The sequence below is a fragment of the Dromiciops gliroides genome, chromosome 1, assembly GCF_019393635.1.
Source record: "Dromiciops gliroides isolate mDroGli1 chromosome 1, mDroGli1.pri, whole genome shotgun sequence".
NCBI classification, from domain to species: Eukaryota; Metazoa; Chordata; class Mammalia; order Microbiotheria; family Microbiotheriidae; genus Dromiciops; species Dromiciops gliroides.
This window is the reverse complement of record NC_057861.1, coordinates 77,442,373-77,463,521: the sequence shown is the minus strand read 5'-3', so window position 1 is coordinate 77,463,521 and position 21,149 is coordinate 77,442,373. Positions and strand designations below refer to the sequence as shown.

At 49.8% G+C, this 21,149-nt stretch overlaps 2 protein-coding genes across 2 annotated transcripts; one reads left to right on the top strand and one right to left on the bottom strand.

The window, feature by feature from the left end:
• Positions 1-658: 658 nt before the first annotated feature.
• On the top strand, positions 659-4,444 carry FOXH1 (forkhead box H1). The gene is made up of 3 exons (XM_043991192.1): positions 659-844; positions 3,249-3,353; positions 3,536-4,444. Exons 1-3 carry the CDS (start codon positions 659-661, stop codon positions 4,442-4,444), a joined length of 1,200 nt encoding a protein of 399 aa, XP_043847127.1.
• Positions 4,445-5,620: 1,176 nt separating this feature from the next.
• KIFC2 (kinesin family member C2) lies at positions 5,621-16,353 on the bottom strand. The gene is given in 33 exon segments (XM_043991178.1): positions 5,621-5,793; positions 5,795-5,818; positions 5,820-5,900; positions 6,132-6,220; positions 6,223-6,383; positions 6,507-6,565; positions 6,568-6,621; positions 6,623-6,643; positions 6,899-6,998; positions 7,131-7,225; positions 7,228-7,263; positions 7,448-7,482; positions 7,485-7,547; positions 8,480-8,641; positions 8,925-9,033; positions 10,646-10,686; positions 10,689-10,754; positions 10,880-10,931; positions 10,934-11,011; positions 11,423-11,500; positions 12,525-12,557; positions 12,559-12,650; positions 12,653-12,662; positions 12,908-12,927; positions 12,930-12,972; positions 13,603-13,680; positions 13,683-13,705; positions 14,123-14,171; positions 14,174-14,302; positions 14,304-14,324; positions 14,976-15,154; positions 15,335-15,419; positions 16,028-16,353. Coding segments are annotated over 33 exon segments (2,403 nt in total). The 5' UTR covers positions 16,130-16,353; the 3' UTR covers positions 5,621-5,658.
• Positions 16,354-21,149: the final 4,796 nt, after the last annotated feature.

The following is a 21,149-nucleotide window of genomic DNA, read 5'->3' as shown; positions in this document are numbered from 1 at the left end:
TAGGAACTTAATAAATGCTTATTAATTGATTTAGAGCTAGAAGGGTCCTTTAAAATTATTAGAAGGGGAAAGTTGTGGGACAGCCTCAAATCCCAGGAAGAGTAATAATAGCCCTATTTCTGTGGGGAGTCTAGTAAAGTTTGGGGGCAGGGCACGGACGGACTGGAAGCTTCTTCTAGATAGAAAAGCGATTAAATTCAACTAATCAATCCAGAGTCAGGCCCTAAGGGGACGGCAAAGGACCTCAGATGGGGGGAGGGCAAGGTCTGGGGAGTGCCTGGGTGGAGACAACTTGGAGTGGGGGGGTGGTGCTATGGTCTAATTGTACTGGGGTACAAGGCTAGCCCTCCGCTTTCCCCCCAGCCTTTAGGCTCTCATCACCCCTATTCCCTGGGTAGGAGTTCTGCCCCCTCCCCCAACCCTCTCTTTTCCTGAGATTAACAGAAACCTGCTAATTGTGGCTGCCCCCTCCCCCACCCTAGACTCCCTCCTCCCTTCCCTCTCCCCCTCCCCCCTCCATCCGAATGATAAAGGGCCCAGGGCCCCGCCTGCCTGCTGCCATACACCCAGGCCTCAACTCCCAGTACTAGGTCCCAATTTCCTAGATCAACACTGCCTAAGGAACTCCATGCCCAGTGCTGGGTCCTTTCCTTCTACCATGCCCCGAGGGGGCTCAAGCCCTGGCCCCCCACAGCCAGGGCCGGAGCCAGAACCGGAGCCTGAGCCCCCCAAGAAGAAAAGGAAGAAGAAATACCTTCGGCATGACAAGCCTCCCTACACCTACCTGGCCATGATAGCCCTGGTGATCCAGGCTGCCCCGGACCGGAGGCTCAAACTGGCCCAGGTGAGAGGCAGAGGTAAAGACCCCCCTTCCTTTCTCCAAATAAGCCCTTCCTGCCCCCTTCTTTATCCTTTATTCCTTCGCTCTCATCAGCTGTGACCATTCTAAGACCCTTCCGTCCTTCCCTGACCTAATATCTCTCCTACTCTGAATGCCCCCCTGCCTGGGCTCCCCACTCTTCCCTTGGCTCCTAACTACCTAAATCTGAGTACATAGTCCTTTCCTCCTTTTTCTGTATCCTCAGACCCAGACCCTTCATGCCAACTGATCTTTCCCCTCCCCTCTTCTCTCCTGATTAACCCTGGCCCACTCCTTGAGAGCCTCATCCCTGCCTAGCCTGGACATTCTCCATTTAGCTCTATCTCAAAATCTTCAGTTCAACCTTAACCTTAATCCCCCCATTATTTCCTTACTCTCCGACTTCCCTGTGTGGGCCCATAGGCCTTCCTTCCCCTTCTCTGACTCCTGGCCCATTCCATGAGCCTGACTCCATTTCCCAGGCCATCCAACTTTGCTGTCCTTACCCCCTCCCCAGATTTGCCTACTCCCTATCATTTATCCTCTGCCTTGAGACTCATTCCCCAACTCCTCTAATTCCCAAGCTCCCACTTTCTATCCCCTAACTTTGGATACCCAATGCTTAGCCTCACTTCCTAGACCTTCCTATTCCTAGACTCAACCAACTCTAGACATCGTTCTCCTTAATTTTCCCTAGACCTCTTACTTCCAGAATTGCCCCAGGATACTGAAAACTCCATATGCAGTTTTCCCCACCTCGCTCCCCAAACTCTGAAAAACTTAAGAGCTTCCCCTCCCCCAAACCTATCCCTGATTGTGGCTGACAGACCTACCCTTTCCACACACTCCCCAGCCCTTCCCTCCCCAAACACCATGCTTACCTCCGCTCTGCTCCTGTCCTCAGATCTACCCAGACAACCCTTCCACCAAGACCTCACTCCCAGATATTTGGCATCAGATAGTTTCTTAGGCCTTCTCTACTTTGTAAGATACATTGATTCCCTGAGCTTAACTCAACTTCCCTAGCTGTTCTGTTCGGCTGTGACCCCAACTCCCCAATTCTTTCCTTTACCTCCATCCCCAGGCTCACTCCCCAGACTCCCTACTCCCCCAAGCACACAATTTTAAGAGCCAGAAGGAACCTCTGGACATCAGGCCAACATATACTTGGTTAGGATTCCTTTCTACGGCATCCAGGCCAAGTGATTTTACAACCTCAATGCACCCCCCCCCCCTATGAAGAGCTTTTAGCAAGTTTTCCTTCACATTGAATCTCAGTGTCTGCTGCTTTACCCTTGTGGGTCTTGGTTTTAACCTCTGGGACCAAGCAGCCGAAAAAGCTGAGTGTCTTTCTCTAGAGAGCCCCTTTTAGACATGACAGACAGCTCTTTCATCCTCCACCCCTGGCTGATCTGTCACTCCCTTTCCAGCCTTAGACACATCCCCTGGCCCTGTGTTGTGTCACTTAGTCCCTGGTATTTGTTTACCAGCCCCCCTATGCTCAGGGTGTCCTCAGGAGCTGGATTGAAGATTATCTCTGACTATTCCACACTTCTAGTGAATTGTGTGCATTTTGGATAACTGTATTCTTTTGGTGGCTGTGTAATTTGAAATTAAGTTTTAGGATAATTCTGGATTTTGTCCACAGTCCCTGTAGATGGAGATAGAGACTAATAACTGATCATCCCAAGGTGAATCAATAATAGAGGAATTTGGGGGCAGCTAGGTGGTGCAGTGGATAGAGCACCGGCCCTGGATTCAGGAGTACCTGAGTTCAGACACTTGACACTAGCTGTGTGACCTTGGGCAAGTCACTTAACCCCCATTGCCCCGCCCAAAAAACAAAACAAAACAAAACAAAAATAAATAAAATAATAGAGGAATTCTAGGGAATGGGAATGAAGAAAAGGGAGACTGACAGGAGGACACTCTGGTGTCCACAAGTTAGGACTGAGTGGCCCTCCCCCAATAAGGGACAGAATGGAGGTTCCTAGAGGGGTTGGGTGATATCATTTCCCCTAGATCCTCCTCCCAAAGCCTCTGGACAAGAGCTCTCAAGTTCCTCATTATTATTGGTCTTAAGATTTAGAACTAGAAGGAAATACAATCCCGAACTCATTCAACGGAGGAAGAAACCAAATGGCTTATCCAAGTCTTAAACCACCGAATCCAAATCCAGTACTCTTTCTACTACACCCTACTGGTTCCCATTTTTCCCCCCCAAGGATCCCTCCCATTCAACTCATTCTAGCATGTATCCATTGAGTCCATCTCACTCTCAGTTCTCTCCCTTAGACTAGAAGCTCTCTGAGGTAAGGGGCCATGTCTCCCTCTGAGGCCCAGATTGGGTCCCAGAGCTCTCACCCCATGCCTCTGGATCTGGTTTCAGATCATTCACCAGGTTCAAGCCCTGTTCCCCTTCTTCAAAGATGACTATGAAGGGTGGAAGGATTCTATCCGGCACAACCTCTCCTCCAACCGATGCTTCCACAAGGTTAGGACAACTGTTGGGGAAGCCTGGGAGTGGAGTGACAAGCTGAGGGGAGGAGGGAGAGGAGGTCTGCCATATGGAGAATTTAAGGGGGAGGAGGGTAAGAAGACTGTCCTCCAGCTAGGGCTGGGCCAGATCACACCAAGTGCCAGAATTTATTCCAATTCCCTTGGCTCTCTCTCTAGGTGCCCAAGGACCCGGAAAAGCCACAAGCCAAGGGAAATTTTTGGGCAGTAGACGTGAGCCAGATCCCTGTTGAGGCCCTTCGGTTGCAAAACACAGCTGTGGCCCGTCGAGGGGAGAGGGGTGGCCAGGGCAAAGCCTTTGCCAAGGACCTGACACCCTATGTTCTCCATGGTTGGCCCTACCGGCCTCCCAGCCCCAACATGGCCATCGACTCCTTCAGTATTGATTCCTTGCTTGGGGATATTCCAGAAGGGCCCCAGCCTCCACGGCCATCCTCTTCTTCTTCCTCCTCTTCTTCCACTTCAGAGCCAGTGTCCTGGCCCTTGGGTCCCCTGTCCAAGTTACAAGAGGGTTGTTTGGGGGGCCATGGGGCACCTACTTCTCCCCTGTCTTCTTCCTCCTCTCCCGCAGAGGGGGGACTCTGGCCTCTCCGGCCCATTCCCCTCCTGCAGGGTGCCTCCACCCAGGCAGGGCTCTTGGGAACCACAGGGGGGTCTCAGCTCCCTCCTCTTTCATCTGAGCAAGGCTCCTGGCCTCTCCTGCCCCTCCCTGTAATTCAGGGTACCTCAAGCCAGGTGCAGCTATCAGGGGGGACCAGGGTCCCACTTTGGGGACAGCTGCCCACATCATATTCCCCCATATACACCCCAAATGTGGTGATGCCCCTAGCACAGCTCCCACCCCCACCTTGCCCTCAGTGTCTGCCCTCCCCAGGCCCTTCCTACTGGGGGCTAGCACCTAAGGCCACAGGTCCCACTGGCTCCCTAGGGGACTTGGATGCTCTCTTTCAGGTGGTGCCACCTAACAAGAGCATCTATGATGTGTTGGTTACTCACCCCTTGGACCTGGTATCTCCGAACCCCAGGGGTTCTACGCCAGGTCCTCTACTTACCTGGTACAATGTGTGAAGAAGTTGGGCCAGGATCTCTCTCCCATCCATTCCTTGCCTTCTTCCCCAACCTCCCCCCCAACTTGAGTCCACATAAGGAAAGCAAAGGAGATAAGGCTTCACCTTGGGGGGGGGGTTCCCAAACATCCTTAGACCCAAGTCCCAGGTCTACAATTTCAAACCCCAGTTATTCCCTTCCTTGGGCAACTACCCAATGGCCTGTCATCTTATTACCACCTTCCTAATCAAAGGATTTAAAACCAGAAAAGAAAAAAAAAACACATCAAACTTGAGTCTTTTGAAAGTTTTATTAGAACCACTTCCCTTTTGTGGAATGATACTGCCATGGCTTCCCAGAGGGAGAGAACAGTGAGGAAGCAACTCACTTTGTAGTTGATCCTGGTTGGAGCCCTGGGGACAGTCCATTTGTCACAGAATCTTAGAACTGGGAAGGACCTTTGAGAGATCACAAGAGTTTAACCCCCTAATTTTGCCTAGAGAGAAAAAAATTCATCCAGGGGAGAGAATAACCGAAGATCATCCAATGAGTTAGAACCAAAACTGTGACCCCCCCCATTCCAATTTTTCTGACAGGACCCAAGATTCTTTCCATTATCCCCACCCCCCAACATCTCCATTATAGCCTTTCCTATCACGTTTTCCCTCTCCATCCATCAGGTCCTGTCTATTCTCCAATTTATACTATCTCTGGGCTGAAAGAAGAGACTGGGACTCTGCCTAGGGCCCCTCCCTTGGGCTTGGGGAGGGGAGGAACTAGCACCTTTGTTGTGGGGGGCTGGGGAAATGGATGTGAGGCTGTTGCTCTAGAGCTCGGGGCTTGTGGGGGTCAGGGCACACAGGGACAGAGGCAATAAAGGACTGAGACACTTTAAACCCAAAGTCTGTGATTGGGGGGTGGGTGGTCACAGCTGAGGTCTCCCCTCCCCCCCCTTCCTGTGGGGTCTGGGCACCCTGCTGTGAGCGGCTGATAAGAGCTAGGTTTGATAAGGTGGGGGGAGATGGAAGATGGGTAGGTTTGGGATCTAGTGGAAGGGTTCGCCCCAATCCAAAGAGAATGGGTAAGAGCTTGGAGGTGGGGAGTCCCTAGTTCAGGGAGGGGCCAGTCTAATGCAGTTGTGGGCAGCCCTTTTTTATTTCAGTAGATCCTGGAAATGTACAAACCACTCCGCCCAGCCCCGTCAAAGGTCTCCCCTAGCCCAGAGCACGGGCTTGTTAGGACATCAGTGGGGTTACAGAGGAGGAGTACAGAGGGCTTCTCTGTTTCTGGGGAGATTCTGGGCCAGGTGTGGTAGGGGTCCCCTAGGAAGGAGTTCCCCCCGTGCTGGACGACGTTGGGGTTCCGGAGGTTTGGGGGCCTGTGGCGCCGGGCGGGGACCCAGCTCCACTGGGCTCACACGTCAGCGAACTTCAGGGAGGCATACCGTCTCCCCGACATCCTCTGGCCGGGATGAGATCTAGGAGAGGGGGAAAAGGGGGGGGCTGGGGGGCGGTAAACTTCCCATCTGCGAGTCCTCAACCAAGGTGAGACACATTATGCAAATGATTTGGGTAACCCGTGTTCACTTAGGATCACCAGAGCCAATCTGCTGGCTGGAAGACCTAGTAGGTCGAGAGGGCGTGGCTCCCACCTTCAAAGAAAGGCCCTCCCCGCTACTGTCAGGCCCACCCCCCAGTCCCCAGTCTGCCCACCTGTACAACATTACAGCTGTGGCTCCCGGACCTAGAGCCGGCTGCAGCAACCGGGTGAGCTGAGAGTCTCGAAAGGGGACATGGGTTGGCGTGCTCGGAGGGCCGCCATCACGCCCCCCAAGGCAGCAGTGAGCGGTTGATTGTCGTGCTTCCGCAGCCTCCGGCCCCTGGCTCCAGCCCTGCCACTCGACTCCGTCATCACGGGCCTTCCACACCCTCTCAAGCCTGCCAAGTCCACCAGTGTAGCGTCCCTACGGGTGGGGAGGGTCAATGGTGGGGGGTCACCTTGTCATCGTCTATGAGAACCGGATGGAGGGATCAGTGACTGCAGTCTGGGCGCCCTGGGCTCGGGTATAGGCATGCTGGGGCTGGTACCTGCAGTTCCTGGCCATTAGGAGGGGGAGACAGTGGTCAGCGTCAGGGGTGACCAGGGGCATGGGAACGAGAGCTGTGCTCATTCATGGTGGTGGCAGCTGTGGCTCGGTTTTCGCCTCCCCAGATTCAGCATCTACATGGCACAATAATCTGTCCTTTAGGTGCTGAGAGTACCAAGGGGGCGAGAGGGGTGGTTCTTTTGCATGGGGAAATGTTGGGTTGAGGTCAGAGGTTACCTTGGGTAGCTCCCCCAAGTCGAGGGGTTAGATTTGGGGGTCATAGTTGTATAATACACAGGCAGGTCAAGGCAGTGAGGTCAAGGAGGGGTACCTGATGTTGAGCATCAAGGGTTAGGGGGTTACCTTGTGCAGAGGCCCTTAGGTCAGACATCATCCCAGCAGGTGAGGCCAGGCACATGGATTCCCCCACAGCCCTCTGGCCCCTGACGCACTGTAAGGCGCTCGGGGGGTCCTGAGGCTAGGAGATCCCTGAGGGAAGACAAAGTAGGAGTACAGGAGAGGGGACCAGCATGGATGGGGAGTGAGGGATACTTTTAGAGGGGTAGGGTGGGGAGATTGGGGGCAGGGTGGGTGGGGGTGAGAGCATGTTTAGACACTAACCTCACAGCCTCATTATAGATCTCTACCATGCTGACTGTCACACGGTGCTGTCTTGGCCCTCCCTGTGCCCCCATCTCCCGGAAAAGTGACTTGCAGGGCTCTTGGGGGCGATGCCTGGGTCTTCCGGAGGACCCTGAGTGGCAGACAAGGGACAGGAATGGGGAAGCATCTGGCTCAGATCTCAGCCCTTAACTCTTGGGGTTTCCCATTCCATTTACTCTTAGGGTGTGGTACTCCTTACCTCAGTCCCCCATCCTAATGAGAAAACTCCACGCCCCTCCCCTCCTCATTCCCCTCTGTGGGATTCCTGCCCCCACCTCCATGCTGTAGGTCTTGCCAGTCCCAGTTTGGCATAGTGAAGGATGCAGACGCTGTAACCTTGAATACAGGACTGCACTGCAGGTTCTAGCGCCCTAACACCTGTGAAAGACACTGTGATGATGAGAGAAGTGTGAGAGAGTTATGAATCATGCAGGTCTGTGGGCCTCTTATATAATCTAAATCTAGGCAGTCTAGAGGAAGGGGGAAGTTCTAGGGAAAAGGGAACAGGTAAAGTATAAAAGTGATGGGTCCTTGGTGGGGGTGGAGAGTAGGAGAGACAGGGTTACCTCTAAGTACCTAGGGGGCTGGAGAGGTTCCCTTGGGGATGGAGTATGGGAGTAGGGAGTGCTCTAGTCTGGGCTTTATGAAGGCTTACTTGATTCCTGACTCTGCACCAGGCTGATTTAAGTAACCCTGGGCAATGTGGGGAGGGGGGAAGAACAATGTCAGATTTACTTTTTTTTTTTTTTTGCAGGGCAAATGAGGGTTAAGTGACTTGCCCAGGGTCACACAGCTAGTGTCAAGTGTCTGAGGCTAGATTTGAAACTCAGGTCCTGAATCCAGGGCCGTGCTTTATCCCTGCGTCACCTAGCTGCCCCAGATTTACTTTTTAAGATTTTTTTTTATCTCTGGAAAGCTTTCTCTGTATGTAAGTTGTTATTGTTCAGTCATTTCAGTCATATCGGACTCGTGACCCCATTGGGGGTTTTTTTGGCTAGGAAACTAGAGTGGTTTTCCATTTCCTTCTCCAACTCATTTTACAGGTGAAAAAGCTGAGGCAAATGGGGTTGAGTTACTTGCTCAGCATCACAAAGCTAGTAAGTAATGAATGAAGACAGATTTGAACTCAGGAAGGTGAGTTTTCCTGACTCCAGACTTTGTACTCTACCTATTGAAGCACCTAGTTACTTCATCCCCATGGAACAGGGATATAACAATATGAAAAATATTATACACACACACACACACATATATATATATATATAAAATTATCTAAACATGTGTATCTCTAGGAAGGTATCAAGTCATCACCTCCTCTTGAGTGGCATCAGGTGGGAATACACGGTCTAGGCGGAAGTGACGCTGACGCCCACGGTAGTTAGCAGTGATTGTGCCCCCAGGACCTGGGTTCACATTCAACAGGTTCCCAGGGCTCCCTGGCTTCAGCCTGCACAGCACTCTGATGTTCCCTGTGGGAAGGCAGGACCATAGGACTGAGTATCACTGGTCTACCCTTTAACTAGCTCCCTATACTTCAGCCTCTTAACAGTTCCATCCTCCATAGAATCTCAGACTTGGAGAGAACTCAGAAGTCATCTATTCTGTCTGGTATCCATGCAGGAAACCCCACCTTCCCCTGTTTGTTTCCCACCACCACTGTCACCAAATGAGAAAGAAAATGGGCCTAGTTGTTGAAGACCAGTATATTTTCACTTGCAGAGTGCAGATTAACTCTCCCCAAGACATCCAAACCTCTGAGCTCCAGCAGTCGACCCTGATAGGCTCTTCTGGGTTTCTTACGTTCTTCAGGGACTCTCCTTCCCCACTGACTGGCTGACAGTTCTGCCAAAGCCCAGCACACCTGGGAGACAGATACAGTAGGGTGTGGGAATTCCTGTTCAGGTGTCCTTTGGATTAGAATTGAAGATTGGCATCTGGAAGGACCCTTAGATTCATCTACTGCAATCCCTCATTTTGTAGATGATGACACCAAGACCCAAAGAAAAATGACTTTCTTAATGTCACAGAAGTAGAAAGTAGCAGTGCAGAGTCAAACCCAATGCTCTCTTAACTACATTCCAATGCCCTCTGAGGTCTTTAGGGCCTCAAATTCTGTGAGAGATGGGATTGGGAAACTGGGGCAGGAAATGAGGATCTAGAGGTTGAGGCTGGGGCTGGGACTGGGTTAATCTCAGGGATACTTAGTGAAAGGCAAGAAATACACCTTGCCTCAGGGTCAGACCTGTCCTACATCTCAAGCCACCAAGGGGATTTCCACCTGGACAAATATCTTAAATTCAACAAATCCCAAACCGAGCTTATCTTTCCTATCCAAACCTCTGCTTTACCTTCTGACTTGACTATTTGTTGATTGAATTTCTACATATTCTCCCTTTCCCACTGCTACCACTCAACTTTCAACTATTACAATAGCCTCCTAAGAGGTCTTTCTGCCTTTACTCTCTTACCTCCCAAGTGCTGTGCAAGAATAAGCCTTTTTTGGAGGGAGGCAATTGGGGTTGTGACTTGCCCAGGGTCATACAGGTAATAAGTGTCTGAGGCCTAATTTGAACTCAGTTCCTTCTGATTTCAGAGCTGGTACTCTATCTACTACATCACCTAGCTATCCTAAGAATAATCTTCAGTAGCTCCCTAGTGACTTCAGAAAAAAGTTGACACAAATTCACACCACCAACAATCAGTGAGCATTTATTAAGTACCTACTATGTGCCAGGCACTATGCTAGGTGCTAGGTATAAAAATACTAAAGCAAGGCTGTCCCTGCCCTCAGGCTTAATTCTACTGGCATTTATTAATATTAATTAAACACTTATTGAGCACAGTAAGGAACTCTGAGCTGGATTTGAACTCAGGTCTGCCTGACTCCAAGCTCTATCCACTGTACCTCTTAGCTGCCCACCAAATACCCATCAAACGTATAGTGTGGGCACAGTGGATAAAGCACCAGCCCTGGATTCAGGAGAAACCTGAGTTCAAATCGGCCTCAGACACTTGATACTTAATGGCTGTGTGACCCTGGGCAGGGGGGGGGAACTACTTAACCCTTATTGCCCCGCAAAAAAAACCCCAAAAACAAACCCCCAAACCCACATATATTAGTTCTCACGCTTCCTTGATTTTTGCTTCCCTGTATATGGGTGCTAGTCCTCCCTATCTGTGGTTAAATTCCTATCTATCCTTCAAAGCCAATCTCAAATGTCACCTCTAGGAAGCATTCCCTGTTTTTCTCTTTGGTAACAATCACCTTTTCCCCTGACCTCACATAGGACTTTGTACCTCTCTAATACCCTATCATGTGATATTGGGGTAATGTCATATAGTTGCCTGGTATGGTGTACTTTACCTCTTAGCACAGTGCCCTTCCCCAGAGCAGCATTTGGGAAATATTTTAGTGGTAGCTTTCCTGGTGTGGGAGTGGAGAAGGGGCACCTTAGGGAAGCCAGGTACTGGACCTGTCCCTTGGGCCTCTTTCAGAGCCCCTGGTAATTCTGGTGAAGGCAATGACCAGGCCCACAAGGTCCCCACAGCCCTGCCGCAAAGCGACTATATGTCCTCGAAGTCCTGAGTGGAGTTAAGGTGGAAGGAGAGATGGATGGTGAGAGAGGACATGGGGCCACCGCGCCCAGATTCGGTTCCCTCCCTGGTCAGAAGCCATTTCTGCCTGGGGAGCCCTCATTCCACCGTACCTGCCAGTTGGCTCATGATCTGCCTCAGCTCCCTCTTGCTTCTTTGCTTCAGACCTCCCGGGCAGCTGCCTCCTGCTGTAGCTCTTGAAGGGCACCCTGAAGCTCCCAGAGCTGTCCCTCCTGTACCCCCAGCTACACCCCCCCCAAAGAAGTGTCATGGGGTGGAGGAGAAGACTAGGGTCCTGTCCTCCCCCAGTTGCCCTCCCAGCTGTCTTGTAACTCTGGGCCCATACCCCCTAGTCAGGGGTAGCTAGGTGCACAGGGCTTAGCGCTGGGCCAGAAGTTGGGGAAGAATCTTAGTTCAAATCTGGCCTTAGTCACTTGTTGTATGACCGTAGTTAAGTCACGTCACCTCTGTTTTGCCTCAACTTTCCTCAACTCTAAAATGGGGGTATAAACAGCATTTACCTCCCAGGGTTGTTGTGAGGATCAAATGAGATATTTGGTATTGTGCCTGGCACATAGTAGGGGCACTAGATCAATGCCTATTCCTTTTCCTTTCCCTTTCTCCTTCCCCTTCCCCAGTCTTGTCAGGGTCCTAACCTGGGCCCTGAGGATCTCTGTTGTCTCTTCGGTCTCTCTGAGCCGGCTCCTAAGCTCCACCAAGACCTCTGCCTCCTCCTGTTTGTTGGAGGGAAACTTGGGAATCAGGAGTTGATGGGGGCAGAGGGTGAGGTGTCACTAACTCCCTGGAAGACAGTCTAGGCTCTGAGGCCTCTGTTCCCCCCAGTTGGGGGGTGGGGATGGTATAGAGAAATAGATGCGGGGCTGGTAAGGGGCACAGAGCAAAGTAGTAGTGGGGGTTTGGGAAGACTGATTCACAGAATGTCAGAACAGGAAGAAACCTTAGAGATCATCAAATTCTCTCTCTGTGCCCCCACCCACCCCCCAAACCCCCCCCCCCAGTAACCCATTTAAAAAGCCAATACATAGGAAGACTAGGTCTTGAATGAATGAAATTTGAAGTCAGAACACCTACAAATGCCTGCTTTCCTGGCAATATGGGAAATGAAGAGTTGGGGGAGAGGGCTTATCCCCACCCCCACACCATGCATAGGCAGGTAGGTGGTAAAGTGGATTATAGTACCGGAGTCAGGAATACATGAGTTCAATCCAGCCATAGACACTTCCTAGCTGTGGACCCTGGGCAAGTCACTTAATCCTGTTTGCCTCAGTTTCCTCATCAGTAAAATGAACTGGAGAAGGAAATGGCAAGCCACTCAGTATCTTTGCCCAAAAAAAACCCCAAATAGGTCATAAAGAATCAGACATACTGACAGAACAAAACCCATGATATATCCAATATGACCAAACTGGAAAATGGACAGGTCTAGGATAGTTTACCTGATTACAGGGTAGATAAGTGCCTGGGGTCATAGACTCATAGGTTAGGGCTAGAAAGGACTTTAGGTCTAACTCCCTCATTTGACAATAAGGAAACAGAGGCCCAGGAGCAGTGAAGTAATTTCTGCAATATCACATGTAATGGAACAAGGATCTGAACCTAGAGAGGTCCTTTCACACTTTTTCCAGTAGTCTTTCTAGTTTGCCATATCTCTGAACTGGAAAGAGGAAGGTAGCACTGTGAAGGGTCACCTGGAGAAGAGGACCTTTAAAAAGGGAAGAGGTTGGAGGAAGGTTTTACTGTGTAGGGGGAGGGAGTCTGGGCAAGGGGCCCCAGGCCCCCACTGAGCAGGCAGATCCCTGGTAAGGCTCAGGCTCTGTTTCAGGCCTCATTTCTCCAGTGTCAGGTGCTGAATCCGCTTCTCAAGTCTGTTACCCCCTGGGAGGGAACATATCCCCTTGGAGATCCCAGGAATCCCCAAACCCTTCCTCTTTCCCATTCCATCACCATACCAAAAGAGACCAAAAGCATGAATCCTCTTCTTCCCCCACGTCCATGTGTCTGGTGTAGTTGTTTCCCCTCCTTCCCCAAAATGGAATCATTCAGGTCCCAGAAGTCCCATGTCCTCCCCTCATTTCACAGGGTTTCTGCCTTCCAGGGAGCCAGGAGGCAATGGCCTCAACCACTCCCAGCCGAAGTCGCCCAATTCTTCCTCCTGGTGTTCTAGCTGTTGCTTCAGTTCCTCTATCTGGAGTAAATGGGGAAGCCCTGATGTGGTGATGAGCAGGGTGGGGAGGGTACCCCTGTTTTCCTAGTGATTCCTAGACCCCATCCTGTCCCAAAGGCTGTTGTTTTCCTCCCCCAGGGGGTCCTGCCTTGTGCTCATCCCAGTTGTACTTAATGGATCTGAATCTAATTCTCTCCCTACCCACTGCCATCATCCAGTCTTTCTTGCTGCTCGTGGTGACCTTCTCCCCCGATGTCAGCTCCTTCTCCCCCCAACCCCCTTTTCCCTATTTCATACAAACACTTCTATACACATATCCCCCTCATGTGCTGGGCAGACAGCACTCTTCATCCCTTCCTCCACCTCCCCACAGCAGACAAGTTTCTTATTCCCCCAGAGCCCCATGACCTCTTGCTTGGACATAAGACAGTGAGCTCCCTGTCTCCAGGATGCTGCCCCACCCCCAATCTCTTTATTTTCAAAGCATCCCCACTTTTTGTTTATCCTATGGCACTTTGCCTCTCCTCCCAAGTTTTCCTCATAAACCTTGCTTAGCTCTCCCTTCTCCCCTCCCCCTTCTCATAGAATCCTTTCTGCTCTAGGGTACCTCTTCCTCAACTCCAGGCACATCCATTCCACAGGTCCTCTTACCTGCCCCAGGGTGGTCCCCTCCAGCCATTGCCAGTCTCTATGTTCCTCTTCCCTCTGCTGGGGTTTGCCCCTTAGCTCACACCCCGCATGGCTACCCTTAGCCCTGTGTGGGGAGATGAATAGGAGATGGGGCTATATAAGGCAGAAAAGTGCTCTTAACCCGCATACAGGGACCACCCAAGGGTAAAAGAGCGGGAAAGGGTATCTGGAAGTCTTGCCCCCCAGCCCTGTATCCATTCTCCAAACCCTGATTTCCCCAGGGTTCTTTTTTTTTTTTTTAATTTTTTATTATTTTTAGTGAGGCAATTGGGGTTAAGTACTTGCCCAGGGTCACAACAGCTAGTAAATGTTCCGTTCTGAGGCCGCTTTGAACTCAGGTACTCCAGACTCCAGGGCCGGTGCTCTATCCACTGCGCCACCTTGCTGCCCCCTCCCCAGGGTTTCTTAAGGCAGGAGGAGCTTCACCTCCCTCCACGTTCTTAAACATTGTCCTCCCCCACTCCACTGTAGCCCCATGTACCATCTGGAGCTGAGGGCTGCCCTCTCTGAGATATGGAAGTTGGAGTTGTTAGCATGGGCTGGGGGACCTGGTCTGCTGGGATCCACTAAGCTGATGCTGGAAGCCATGCTGGAGCCTTGGGTGGTCGATTCTCCGCTGGCCCTTGCAGAGCCAGGCTACCACTGCTAGGAGCTGCCCAGTCCAGCGTCAACAGCAGAGGAGCCTGGAGGGTCAGGGGTCAGGGGTCTTGGGGACTTTGGGAAGGATCAGAGTAGGGAGGCTATAGTGGTTGTGAGGGAACAGGGATGGTCAGAGGGAAGGGATGGCAGTCACACAAACAGGGCCATCGGTTCTAAGGCTATTGAAACAGTCTCAGTTCTGGAGCTGATTCACAGGATTTAGAACTGGAAGAGATCTTAAGGATTAGCTAGTCATTCCCCCCTGACCCCTCCCCTCCTTTTACATATGAGGAAACTGAGGCCCGATGTCTCAACTAATAAAAAAATTCAAGAGATTCTCTGGCTCTTCCTACTGTACCACAGATTCCTCAAGGAAGGCAGAGATATGCTGACTCAGAGAAAGTAAGGAAAAGAGACATGGGGATAGGGGAGAAGGCTAAGGAAGGGAAAAGCACCTTGGAGACCCTCTCCTCCTGACTGACTGAATCATGGGGCTATATGGAAGGGTCCACCAAGTTAGGAATCAGGAGACCTGGCTTCTAGTATCAGTCCTGATACTCACCCTACTAAAGTCCTCAGTTTCCCCCTATATAAAGGGAGATAATTGGACTAGATCTCTGAAGGTTTTTTCAACTGACATTCTGTGAGTGTGAAGGGAGTAAAAGAAGGATAAGGGAAAAACCAGCTTTACTCACCTTGTCTGGGTCCAGGGATCTTGTCCAGCCTTCACCTGTCCCCAGCTGGAGAGACAGGAACTCAGCCAGGTGGGTGATGGCTTCTTCCAGAGAGACCTCTGGGGAGCTGCCAGCAGCTCCCTCAGCTGTTGCCTCCTGTTTCCCATCCCTGTCACTCTCAGAGCCTGGGTCTGAGGAGCCTACAGGGTATTAGAAGAAAAGTGTGAAGGTGAAGAAGAGTTAGGGCAGGGCTACACAGGGATTTAGGAGATAGCCATGCTGAGCTCACAGAGGAATGTGTGGGGGTAGAGTGGGAAGGTTGCCCTCCTTTTTCTGGACTGTCCGATTTCCCCATAGCCCTAACTTAGTAGGTCACATACTGTCTAGGCCATTCAGCTCAGTCCAGAGATCTTGCTGTGGTTGGCGGCGGTGTCGGCGGCTACTTCTGGGGAGGGAGCCAGCCCCCTAAGAAAGGAGAGAAGGAATGGGAGCCTCAAGACAAAGTGGGGTCACTGCCTCCTTCCTAAAGTGGATACGATGGATATCTTAGGTATCCCAGGGAGGGGGAGAGGAAGTGAAAGGCTGGGGTTCAGAACTGAGATGAGATGGCAAGGGGGCCTGAGGGAACATGCCGCTGTCACCTGAGCTTTTAGTTGTACGCCATACCAAAGCTCTCAGGCTTGTGCTGGGGATTGGGGCAGTGCAAACCTGAGGCAAGCATCGATGGTGTATGCTTCCTCGAATAGGGTGGGGGAGCCTCAACTGCTCTGCTTTCACCACAAGTGGTAGACGCAGGCAGCAAGCACAGGTTAGGGTGGGCCCAGGCAGCAAGCACAAGTTAGGGTGGTCTCAAGCAGAGACCCTTTCCCCTGAGAAGGGACAACAGTTTGGTATAGGCTCCAGCAAAAAGCCCTCCCCCAAAGATGGGTACCAGAGCTCAGATTGAAGAGTAGTGGGTTTGGGGGCATGGATTGGGACGAGGTCAAGAGGACTCCTCCCAAGGGCAGAGGGGCTTAATGCAAACGCTTTCACCACCCCATCCATCCTCTTTCCCACTCAGACCTGTCGCTCACCTGTGAGGGGTCCCGGGTGTGCGTTGCTGCAGCCGCTCCCTCCCCATCCCTTCGAAAAAGGGTGTAAAAAATGTAGACCAGGAGCGAATAGAAGGCATACATAGAGGAGGGGGGGGGGGTCTTCCGAGGTCGGCCCCCGGCCCACCACCGCCTCCCGGCCCGCAGCCGCAGTGCTGGTGCGCATGCCCAAGACAAGCCACCCCCGCTGCTGCTGTTGCAGTTGCAGTAGCCGCCCCAGCTTCACTGCAGCGGAGGGGAGCGCTCCTCCGGCCCCATCCCTGGGCAAGGGAAGGGTTAGGCTGGGCAGCGGAGAGAATGGGGATCCAAGGATGCCAAAAGAGAAAGGGCTAAGGAAAAGGGAACCTGAGGCTGGAGAGGGGGCGGGGCGGGGGGAATTGATGGGGCACACCCCCTGAATTTGAAGACCCCAGTCTCTCACTGAACAGAGACCCCTTCCTCCTCTGAACCCCCTCCCTGCACATTCTCCTCCTCCTCCCACAGATCCTCCCCTGCCATTCATCATGCCTCCTTATAATAACACTCCTCTCCCCTCCCCCACCTCATGTTACCCCATCTCATGAGGTCTGTCTCTGGCGCCAATTCTCATCGCCAACCCTCCCCTCTCCCATTCTTTAATCAATCAATCATCAATCCCTTAACATTTATTGTCTACTGTGTATGTGTCGGGCAATATACCAAGTTCTGGAGATACAATTACAAAAATAAGTTAGTGCTTCCCCTCAGGAATCTTACATTCTACTACATAGATACAGTATATTAACAGGTCAGTAAATAAAGGATATACACCTCCAAAATCACACACAGAGTAATTGGGCATGGAAGAACTCTAAAAGTTGAGGGGATTAGGAAAGGCCTCTTGGAAAAAGTAGTCCCTGAGCTGAGCTTTAAAGATATCTAGGGTTGGGGACAGCTAGGTGGTGGAGTGGATAAAGCACCAGCCCTGGATTCAGGAGGACCCAAGTTCAAATCTGGCCTCAGACACTTGACATTAGCTGTGTGACCCTGGGCAAGTCACTTAACCCTCAACAAAGAAAGATAGCTAGAGTTTCATGGAGGTGAGAAGAGAGTACAATTTTAGGAATGAAATTTTACCATAGGAAGTCACAGAGGTGGTAGAGGGGGTGTTGTTTATAAGGAACCTCAAGAAGGTCAGTTTGTCTGGAGCAAAGAATGAAGTTGAGAGAGTAAAGTGCAATCAAATCTGGAAACATAGACTGGAGATGCATATTTTAAACTCAATTTTTGCTGCTGCAATTTCTTGAGCAGATGAGTGACATGGATAGAGCTATGGTTTAGGAATACCAGTTTGACTGACCTATGGAAGATAGGCTGGGGACGATAGAAAATGGATTCTGGGAGGTCTAGTGCAGGAGACCCCCAATGAAGAACACCAGTGCCACATAGAGATAGCAGTTAACAAAAAATGTCTCAAAAGACTGTACACAGGGAGGTGGATCCAGACATGGACCCATACAAACACCCTATGTTGTTTTTTTTAATCTTTTTTTTTTTTTTGTGAGGCAAATGGGGTTAAGTGACTTGCCCAGGGTCACACAGCTAGTAAGTGTTAAGGCCGGATTTGAACTCAGGTCCTCCTGAATCCAGGGCCTGTGATCTATCCACTGTGCTACCTAGTTGCCCCCAAACACCCTATGTTTGAAGGCCAAGAGACCACCTTCAGGGAAAATTAATAACAATAATAGCTAAAATGTATATAGTGCTTACTATGTGGCAGGCACTAAGTAAGTCCTTTACAGTGATTATCTCATTCAATCCTTATAAAAACTCAGGGAGTTAGGTGCTATTATTCCCATTTCACAGATGAGGAAACAGAGGAGCAAAAGTTAAGTGACTTGCCCAGGGTTACATAGCTAGTAAATCTGGTCTATGGCTAGATTTGAATTCAGGTCTTCCTTACTCCATGCTTGGCTTTCCATGAGTATTCAGTGAGGACTAGTACCTCTCTTGTAAGAGTTTGCTAAGCCCTCTTCAGGGTTGCTCATCCACCTTTGGTGTCTACCTGGTACTCAATTTTCACCTGTGGCTACAAGAAGCTATAGCATGTGTAGAGGCTACATCCAGGTAAACCTTGGCCAATGGGCTAAACTAGATTGAGGGTAAGCGATGGGCAACAGACCCTTAAGTGAGTTAGAGGGATGGTTACCCCGAGCATGTGAAGACTTCCCCTGGTGGAAGGGATGGATGAGAACAATTTGTTCCAATGGCCAGAAGGCGGCTGAACCAAATGTTGTGGAGGGCTTAGAGTTTGGTCAAACATTAAAGGCCACAAAGTCAGGGACTGCATCCCCAGGGCATCTCTAATCCTGACTTTTGTCCTGCCACTGGACTCCAATGACTCTGGAAGAGAGAGAAAAGCTGATGACTTTTTGCAGCTCTGCCTCACTTAAATCTAATTCACTCAAGATGTCATTGGTCCTCTTTTAAAACTAAGGATGAACACCACCACCACCACCAAATATATGCTGGCTCCCTTGAAAGAAGGTAAACTCCTTTTGGGCAGGTATTGTTTCTGTTTTGTCTTTATATTCCCAACTACCTAGTAAAGTCCAGATTGGCACATAGTAGGTGTGCTAACATTAAATGCTTCTGATTAATTAAATAGTCAGTCTAGGTTTAGAACCTGAGTGACTAGAAGAAAAGTGGTGCTTTACATGTATAATCTATATAAGGGGAGAACAGTTTCAGTTGAATAGTGGGTATCAAAGCCAGAGTTTATGGGACTAAGAAATGAATGGTAGGTGAGAAAAGGAGGTAATAAGTGTAGATAGACAGCTTTTTCTAGGAGTTCCTCTGAGAAAGGAAGGGGAAATACAGGAGGATTATCGACTTGGGGGATAATAGAGTCAAGTGAAAGTTTTTTAAGGATGGGGAGCCCTGGACATTTATAGGCAGGCAGCTGAGGAGCCAGTTAAGAAGAGGTGGAAAATTGGGCAACGAGGAAAGGGAAAGGGAAAGGGAGGAGAAGGATAGGGAGGGGGAAAGGGAGGGGGAGGGGGAGGGAGGATGATTAAATAGATTAAATAGACTAATTAGAGTAGATGAGACAGAATGGGATTAAAGACACTAATAGAGGGAAGGGATCTTGACAAAAGAGAAGGAACAAATTTATCCTCTGAGATGAAAGCGAACAAATCTCTTATAGAATCATAGGATTTAATTTTCTAATTGGATTTATGTGGGAAAGGGTGTTATTCTTTATTTTGTTTTTGGTTTTTTGTTGTTGTTTTTTTTGGTGAGGCAATTGGGGTTAAGTGACTTGCCCAGGGTCACACAGCTAGTAAGTGCCAAGTGTCTGAGGTCGGATTTGAACTCAGGTCCTCCTGACTCCAGGGCCAGTGCTCTATCCACTGTGCCACCTAGCTGCCCCCATCGGATTTAATTTTGAAAGGAAGCTTGGATCCTCTAGTAATGGAATTTTTATCCTTTTTGTGTTCTGTTTGTATTTGTTGGGCTGCTGATAATAAAGCTGACTCTAGGGGGCAGCTAGGTGGTGCAGTAGATAAAGTACCAGCTCCAGATTCAGGAGGACCTGAGTTCAAATTTGTCCTCAGATACTTGACACTTACTAGTTGTGTGACCCTGGGCAAGTCACTTAACGCTCATTGCCCTACAAAAAACCCCTTTTTTAAAAAGAGGCTGACTCTAGACAAGGATAATGTTTTTTTAAATTTATTTTATTTTACATATAAGGTATTTTATTTTTTCCGTACATGTAAAGATAGTTCTCAACTTTTGTTTATACAAGCTTTACATTTCGATTTTTCTCCTCCTTCCCCTCCCTCCCCCCCCTTCCCTAGACAGCAGGTAATCTGATATAGGTAAAAGATAATGTTTTTAATGTGTTAAGTGGCATATAATAGATGCAGTATTACTAAAACAAACAACAACACAACACAACCCAAGGATATTGAAAAACATTTATCAATATATATATATTTTTAATTAATTTATTATTTTTGCAGGCTCCTGTTTGAACTCAGGTCCTCCTGAATCCAGGGCCAGTCCTTTATCCACTGCGCCATCTATCTGGCCCTCAGAATATGTTTTTGAAAAGTTCACAGACCTGCAGTTTAGGAACCACTGATCACCATTCTTTTTTTAGTGAGGCAATGGGGGTTAAGTGATGTAACGATTGGAATAACGCCACCTGCTGGAGCTTAACTGTAGAAGAGTTCCGCCCATGAAGTGAAGGTCTTTGAGGGCAAGACCAGGAGTCTTTTCTTTGGCGTCACTTCCTGACGCGGGGCTAGTGGAGGAGGAAGGAAGAGACTGGCGGCTCAGTCTGGGCTCTTTCCTCTGGACTCTGGTGGAGAGCGGAGCTAGAAATGTGCTCTCCCTTTAATAGATAGGAATCTAGGCCTTTCTCTCTCTCTTTACCAAATTCTTATTCTCCTTAATAAATGCTTAAAAGTCTAACGCTTGCTAAAGCTTATAATTTATTGGCGACCACTCATTAGATATTTTAGGACAGACTAGCTAAATTTTTAGTCCTTAACAGTGACTTGCCCAGGGTCACACAGCTAGCAAGTGTCAAGTGTCTGGAGGCCGATTTGAACTCAGTCCTCCTGAATCCAGGGCCGGCGCTCCATCCACTGCACCACCTAGCTGCCCCAATCACCATTCTTTAACATATAAGGAAACGGAGGCCCAAAGAAGTAGGCACTTGCCCAAAGTCACACAGATGGTAAACTTTATATAAAGCTTTTTCTTTCTTTTTTGGGGGGGCAGGGGAGAATGGGAAAATGAGGGTTAAGAGACTTGCCCAGGGTCACACAGCTAGTAAGTGTCAAGAGTCTGTGGCTGGATTTGAACTCAGGTCCTCCTGAATCCAGGGCCAGTGCTTTATCCACTGTGCCACTTAGCTGCCCCCAGATGGTAACCTGTTGAGCCAGGACTTTTGACTCTTAAATCTGATGTTCCTTGTATGATTGCCTGTATTAAATACTGCTTCTTGCATACAGATCCAGCAGAAGAATCCTGACCCAATCACACATACATAGAATTACACAAACCCCTCCATCCACCCAGAAATCCCCTCATCTACAAATCAATCAATATTTATTAAGCATCTACTATGTGC

Coding starts and splice junctions, on each gene's coding strand:
- FOXH1 (XM_043991192.1), top strand. CDS start 659: ATGCCCCGAGGGGGCTCAAGCCCTGGCCCCCCACAGCCAGGGCCGGAG. Junction 845..3,248: donor GGAGGCTCAAACTGGCCCAG/GTGAGAGGCAGA, acceptor ATCTGGTTTCAG/ATCATTCACCAGGTTCAAGC. Junction 3,354..3,535: donor CCAACCGATGCTTCCACAAG/GTTAGGACAACT, acceptor CTCTCTCTCTAG/GTGCCCAAGGACCCGGAAAA.